The sequence below is a fragment of the Cannabis sativa genome, unplaced genomic scaffold (genome assembly GCF_029168945.1).
Source record: "Cannabis sativa cultivar Pink pepper isolate KNU-18-1 unplaced genomic scaffold, ASM2916894v1 Contig7, whole genome shotgun sequence".
In the NCBI taxonomy this organism is placed as follows: domain Eukaryota; kingdom Viridiplantae; phylum Streptophyta; class Magnoliopsida; order Rosales; family Cannabaceae; genus Cannabis; species Cannabis sativa.
In genome coordinates, this window is record NW_026870043.1 from 2,794,657 (window position 1) to 2,802,417 (window position 7,761).

At 39.2% G+C, this 7,761-nt stretch overlaps 1 protein-coding gene and 1 non-coding gene across 2 annotated transcripts; one reads left to right on the forward strand and one right to left on the reverse strand.

Annotated features, from left to right (window-relative positions):
* Positions 1 to 4,067: 4,067 nt before the first annotated feature.
* LOC115718300 (small nucleolar RNA R71) lies at positions 4,068 to 4,174 on the reverse strand. Its single transcript, XR_004011880.2, has one exon. It is a non-coding gene; the product is annotated as a small nucleolar RNA R71 (small nucleolar RNA).
* Positions 4,175 to 5,346: 1,172 nt separating this feature from the next.
* Positions 5,347 to 6,135, forward strand: LOC133033443 (uncharacterized). The gene has a single exon (XM_061108171.1). The coding sequence runs from the start codon at positions 5,347 to 5,349 to the stop codon at positions 6,133 to 6,135; it is 789 nt and encodes a 262-aa protein (XP_060964154.1).
* Positions 6,136 to 7,761: the final 1,626 nt, after the last annotated feature.

The following is a 7,761-nucleotide window of genomic DNA, read 5'->3' on the forward strand; positions in this document are numbered from 1 at the left end:
TTTAAAATTTCTGCCTGCGAGGAACCTGAATTCCGGTTGTGCATCAAGAATTCCAGATGGGTTTCGAAAATTCCCAGAACCGGAATTCCGGTTGGGCAACCGATCTACCGGTTGGGGAAAATTCAGAAACCCTAGTTTTCCTCGTTTTATGTTATTTGGGGTATTGCCATGCTTTTTATCGATAGGGAAACTGTTAGTTCCTAGTTTAAGTCCCCTGGAAGTGATTTAGCATATCACTTATATTGTTGTGATTTTTATGGTTTAGGAGCCTGTAATCCGCCGCGCAGATAGTTCCAGTCAGGTTGACCGGCACACCTAAATTCGGAATCCAAGTAAGATTAGTATAACAGTATGCATACGTAGATTACATGTTTAGCGTGCATGTAGGAAGCCTGTTAGATTACATTAGATATGTATGTTGGCTTCGAACCATCCAACTGTGTCACGTCGCTACAGGCTGGAGTACGACCAGCAGCCGGAGTATGACCGGTTCGACCAATCAGGCTGATACTTAGGTTGTTGGTTCCGTACTATTTGACGTATCACGTCGGTGCAGGCTGGAGTATGACTAACAGCCGGAGTATGACCGGTTCGACCGATCAGGCTGATACTGTAACACGTCGGTACAGGCTGGAGAATGACCAGCAGCCGGAGTATGACCGGTTTGACCGATCAGGCTGTTACTTGTCATTAGTAACGTCCCTATGAGCGTTCTGAACTCAGTACCGTGTTTGACACGACAGTTAGGGGGACTCAGTATCATGTTGGACACGGCAGTTAGGGTTATGATCAGGGGTATGGGCGTCTGATCATGACCGAGATTTATGTATGAGTATTATTATGCTTTTCTTACTGAGTTTGTCGACTCACAGTGCTATGTTTATGTGTAGGTAAAGGCAAGGCTAGAGATGATGGACCGTGAACGAGCCTATGAAGATTGTACATGTCGGGGCGGTTAGGCCTGGAGCGTACGATCATCGGGACAATGAGGCTATTTTTGTAACTAGTCGCTAGGCGACAAATATTTTGTATAAACAGTAAACTTTTGTAAATGATTTTGTAATCGGGATCCCGAGTCTTTTGTATAAATATTTTACAAGTTTAATTAAAAAGGAAAATTTTTAATTAATCACGTTTTCCATAAACCTCGTTGATTAGCAACGAGCTGCACAGTATGTTTAAAAATCACGTAATACGCCTATGCTAGTTAGGGTGTTACACATGATGTGCCTCGAAACCACAAAACCACCAAAATAAAAGGCATGAATTTTTTTAAAATGGATTATGACAAAAATACACTCAATAATCATTTAAAAAGTACTTTTTACTGAAAAGGACTTTTTAAGGAGCAATTGTTATACTTAAAATTCCGCTGGTACTTCAGAGGATGACACGTGTCAACTTTGGGGAATACGAATCAACAAATATAATGACAATTATATTAAAAATCATCAAATGGAATAACTCATTAAATACAGAGTTAATAGAGCATATCTATAACTCGCTGACTGCATAGTCTTAAGCGAGACAAAAATTTACAAACTATGATTCACGTATTGATGAGAAACTATTTCGCGTCACAGGACATAATTGCAAGAATGACATCTATAATACATAGCGAGGCACTTACCTCGTTATGTGTAGAGAGGCGTTGACAAGGCGAATTGGTTGTCAGAACACAGCATATAATATACATTATACTAACTAAGTGTAATATCTTGAATGACATGGATAATGATAGGAAGACACCCATCTCGCTATAGGAAGGCATACTCCTGGTAAACTCCAGCTCGCTGCCAAGGTTATTGTTGCTATTGAGAACCCCCAAGACATGATTATCCAGTTTGCAAGGCCTTATTGTCAAAGAGCAGTTCTAGAATTTGCTCAGTACACTGGTGCTCATGCCATTGCTGAAAGACTAATGGATAAACCAAGTTAATCATGTACCGAGCGAGATGACACAGCGAGATACAGTTAGTAGCGTGTCTTACTCCACCTCAGCATTGACCCTTTAAATTGATTTATATCACAGCTGTGTGATTTTTAAATAATAATTGGAGTAATTTATGTGGAGCGTAATAAAGGCCCATAATTTCAGGAAAATATTATTGTGGGATTCAAATTTGAATGTAATTAACTGCCAACCTATGTTACTATAAATAGCGGCAGATTATACAAAAAAAGGGACAGAAAATCCTTGAGAGAAAAAAGAATACACTGTTTGTAAAGAACCCTTGTTCTGTATTAGAAAAGTCTGGATAAGATTGACTTGTGGATTATGCAGAGTTAACTGCAAAGCCACATAAAAAAACCTGGTGTTATTTCTGCTTTTGTGATTCTTTCTTGAATTTCTATAATTTTTGTGCTAAACCTATCACGAAAAAAGGCTCATTGTCGTTAATGAAAATCTGCGTTAACATCATATCTCAAAATTATGTGTAATTAATCGATTTTGCCTCAAATGATTCTCCAAGAAGTTGTAGACTTGTTTAGATGAGAAATGAACAATTACACATGAACTTCTGTTTTCAAATATTTACAAATTTTGATAATTCAATTATTGTGAAAAAAAAACAAGCTTGAGCAATAATTAACCACAATTAAGCACACAATTGATGAGGAATTTATCATCTTCCTAGCATTATCTTGAGGTCATTTAAAAGTCTCATCATTGATTCATTACTGTTAACTAAAGTCATTGCTGAAATTCATCACATGAATAGTCATAAAAAGAAACTACCAAAACATAAAAACATAAGGAAAAGACATAAAGATAAATTCCACATAAAAACAACAACATAAAAAAAAAAAAAAGTAAACTGGGAGGTACACCCCCCTCCACACTTAAACATGACATTGTCCCTAATGGAACTTAGTGAAATAAAATAAATAAAAAAAGTAAAGAAAAACTTTCTGAACTACGCTTTCAACACTCCATGTCATCTCCATGGTCATCTCCCATGTCATGTGCTGCATCCTCATTAGACTCCTGAGCTGCATACGGGTTGTACTGCTGCATCTATTGTGGTGGGGATAAGTAGACATGTTGACTCCGAAGTTCATGGCATTCATCCAACCACATGAATACTAGTACATTGCCCAGTCTTGCATCTGTTATCAGTGTTGCTTCAAGTATTAAGTAATAGAGGCCAACTTATTCTCTATTTTCTCAAGGCACTGTGGCATAGTCATTTGGCTGGGCTCCTTTTCCTCTAGTGGCTCTTCCCTAGATTCGGATGCTAATATCTTTTTTGTTTTAGGATCCATCAATCGGGCCACATCGTTTCTGTCAAAAATGTGCTGAGGTTGCAAACTTTGATCTGAAATAGAGTATTGTACCCCAACTTTAGCACACAACGTTGTAATTAGATTCGGATGAGAAAATTCCTTCCTCATATTTTGAATATAATCCATAATCGAGTGTTGGATGACACTGCTCACATCAATGGACTTCTTCTGAAGGATGGCATATAGGAGTTTGGCCAAGGTGGTGTCAACAGTCAGAAAGTGTTCCATTGCAAGTAACTTAGCTCCAATAAACCAGAGCCAAACACGACCATCATACTCCATGTCATTCTAATGAAAGTGCCTTCATTCTCCATCTTCAATTCAAACCCATTGAGAGACCAATTTGCAAAGTCTTTTAATGATTAGATCATAATCAGGTTCTTGAACTATTTTGCCATACTCATCATCCTCGATGTCTTTAAGGCCATAGAGCTTATTGATTTCCTGCCATGAAAAAGATACCTTTCTACCTCAGATTTTCACTTCATGGTTAACATGGTTGATAACATTTTCATAAAACTCCATAACCATGGGAACAATTGCAGCATCAGGCTGAGCACAAAACTTGAACCAATCTCGTCGTCTATTTATGGAGGTGAGTGATTCTTTCAAATTGCCCGAAGTTACGGAGGATGCCCTGAGATTAAAGTTGTTCCCCTATTCTTTGAGAGATCAAGCCCGAGCTTGGGTGAACTCCTTGCCTTTTTGCGTTTGTCACAACTTGGCAAGAATTAGCGGAGCTGTTTTTGATGAAGTATTTTCCTCCCACTAAGAATGCCAAGCTCCGGAAGGAAATAACTTCCTTTCAACAATTTGAAGATGAGTCTTTGTATGAGGCATGGGAGAGGTTCAAGGAATTGTTGCGGAAATGCCCTCACCATGGTATTCCTCATTGCATCCAAATGGAAAAATTTTACAACGGTCTCAATGCTCATACTCGAATGGTGGTTGATGCTTCGACAAATGGTGCTTTACTTCCCAAGTCCCATAATGAGGCCTATGATAATATTGAGAGAATTTCCAACAACAATTATCAGTGGCCCACTACTAAAGTACCTTCGAGGAAGAAGGTTGCCGGTGTTATTGAAGTTGATGCCATTACTGCTTTATCTGCCCAAGTTGCTTCTATGTCAAATATAATCAAAAATATTAGCATGGGTCAATAAATGGGTCAACAGAGTGTTTCCTCACCTGTGGGACAAATTGAGGACGTTTCTTGTGTTTTTTGTAGTGAGGCTCATACCTTTGACAATTGCCCATTCAAATCTGCATCTATGTTTTACATGGGAAGTCAGAATACCTACAACCAGACATACAAGCAACACCCAAACTTGGCATATAGAAATCAAGGGGCTGGTACTAGCAATTCATCTATGCTTCCTAGATCCAACTTTCCATCTGGTTTTTCTCAACAAGCCTTTCAACAAAGACAACAACAAGGTGTCCAAACAAGTTCTCTTGAGAGTATGATGTGTGCTTTCATGGTCAAGACAGAAAATTTCATGACAAGAACTGAGAGTTATATGGCGAAAAATTACACTGCGATCCAAAGCCAAGCAACATCTATGAGAACTCTAGAAAATCAAGTTGGGCAACTAGCTAGTGAGCTTCGAAATAGGCCACAAGTTACTTTGCCTAGTGATACTGAAAATCCAAGAAGAGATGGAAAGGAGCATTGCAAAGCGGTAACCTTGAGGAGTGGTAAAAATCTAGAGCCACATGAGGAAGAAACTAAGGATCAAAATGAGCCCACTTCAATCCAAAGTCGAGTATAGAAAAATGTTGAACCCTCCAATAGGGCAAAGGAGAAACCTGAAGAAAATGATGCAGCAATTCCTTATCAAAATGCAGCAGAAAAGTTACTTAGCAAACGACCCCCACCATTTCCTCAAAGATTCAAAAAGTAGCAAGAAGATGGTCAATTCTAAAGATTTCTTGATGTTCTAAAGCAGCTCCACATCAACATACCATTAGTGGAAGCTTTGGAGCAAATGCCCAACTATGTAAAGGAGGCTAGGTGAGTTTGAAATAGTGGCTTTGACGGAAGGGTGTAGCGCCATGTTGAAGAGCAAAATTCCTCCTAAGTTGAAAGATCTTGGAAGTTTTACAATCCCATGTATCATTGGCGGAAAAGATGTGGGTGGAGCCTTATGTGACTTGGGAGCTAGTATTAATTTAATGCCCATGTCTATTTTCAAGAAGTTGGGAATTGGAGAAGCAAGGCCAACCACCGTCACTTTGCAATTAGCCGATCGTTCCATGGCCCGTCCAGAAGGAAAAATTAAAGATGTCTTGGTGCAAGTTGATAAGTTTATTTTTCCAGCCGATTTCATCATTCTTGATTATGAGGAGGATAGAGAAGTTTCTATGATTTTGGGAAGGCCATTCCTTGCTACCGGGAGGACCTTGATTGATGTGCAAAAAGGGGAGCTTACTATGCGGGTGAATGATCAACAAGTGACTTTTAATGTGTTCAATGCCATGAGGTTTCCGGATGAGATTGAGGAATGCTCTCGCATAAGTTTGATTGATTCTATTGTGGCTGAAAAATTTCTTAAGGAAGCTTCGAAAGAGGAAAAGATGATAAGTTCTCTTGAAGAGCTTGAAGCTTTAAGTGAAGATGAAGAAACCAAAGTTACTTGGGTAGAGTCAAAGAAGCCTTTCACTAAGTTTAGGAAGCCATTTGAATCTTTGGAGTTGTCAGAGAACAATTTCAAGCCTCCTAAGCCTTCCATTCAAGAACCACCCGAGTTGGAGTTGAAGCCGTTACCTAGTCATTTGAAGTATGTTGATTTGGGAGATGGAGAGACCTTGCCGGTAATTATTTCTGCTATGTTGGGTGCCTAAAGAGAATGCTTGTTAGTTGATGTGTTGAAGAAATACAAAAGAGCCATTGGTTGGACCATGGCGGACATCAAGGGTATAAGTCCTTCGATTTGCATGCATAAGATTCTGTTGGAAGATTTGTACAACCATTTTGTAGAGCAGCAATGACGGCTAAACCCCATCATGAAGGAAGTGGTTAGAAAGGAGGTAATCAAGTGGTTAGACTTTGTCATTGTCTACCCCATTTCAGATAGTTCTTGGGTAAGCCCAGTTCAATGTGTTCCAAAAAAAGGTGGAGTCACTGTGGTAGCTAATGAAAACAATGAGTTGATCCCTACAAGAACAGTGACGGGTTGGCGTGTTTGTATGGACTATCGAAAGTTGAATAAGGCCACGCGGAAAGATCATTTCCCGTTGCCATTCATTGATCAAATGCTTGATTGTTTGGCGGGAAAAGAATTCTATTATTTCCTTGATGGATATTCTGGCTATAATCAAATTGCCATAGCTCCGGAAGACCAAGAGAAAAGAACATTCACTTGTCCATATGGTACTTTTTCCTTTCGGAGAATGCCATTTGGGTTATGCAATGCTCCCGCCACTTTTCAAAGCTGTATGATGGAAATTTTTTCAGATATGGTGGAACACATTCTTGAGATCTTCATGGATGACTTCTCGGTATTTGGGGAGTCTTTTGACACTTGTTTAGTTAACTTGGAGAAAGTTTTAGCAAGATGTGAAGACACAAACTTAATTCTCAATTGGGAAAAATGCCATTTCATGGTCCAAGAAGGAATTGTTTTGGGTCATAAGGTGTCTAATAATGGAATTGAAGTGGATAGAGCGAAAGTTGAAGTTATTGAGAAGCTACCACCTCCTGCTACTGTCAAAGGAGTTCAATGTTTTTTGGGGCATGCAGGTTTTCATAGGAGGTTTATTAAAGATTTCTCAAAAGTCTCAAAGCCTCTTTGCTCTTTACTTGAGCAGAATAGATCTTTTGAGTTCACCAAAGAATGTCATGAAGCTTTTGTGACTTTGAAAAAAGCTCTTGTATCTGCTCCCATTATTGTAGCACCCAATTGGTCACTTCCTTTTGAGCTAATGTGTGATGCTAGTGATTTTGCAGTAGGTGCTGTTCTTGGTCAAAGAAGAGAGAAGGTGTTTCACTCAATTTATTATGCAAGCAGAACATTAGACTACGCCCAATTGAACTACACTACTACTGAGAAGGAGTTATTGGCTGTGGTTTTGGCCTTTGACAAGTTTCGAGCTTACCTTGTTGGAACCAAAGTGGTACTGTACATAGATCATTCTGCAATAAAATATCTAATTGCCAAGAAGGATGCCAAACCGAGACTGATTCATTCGGTGTTGCTTCTTCAAGAATTTGATTTGGAGATTCGGGACAAAAGGAGCTGAGAATCAAGTGGTTGATCACTTTTCTAGACTAGAAGGTGCTGATGAGATCAAGGAAGTTGAGAAGCCAATTAAAGAGATGTTCCAAGATGAGGCATTATTGAGGGTAAGCTTAGTAAACCAAGACTCCACTCCTTGGTATGCTGATTTTGCCAACTACTTAGTGAGTGGGAGGACTCCATCTAATTTAAAAGGGCAACCGCTCAAGAAGTTCTTCCATGATGTGAGGTA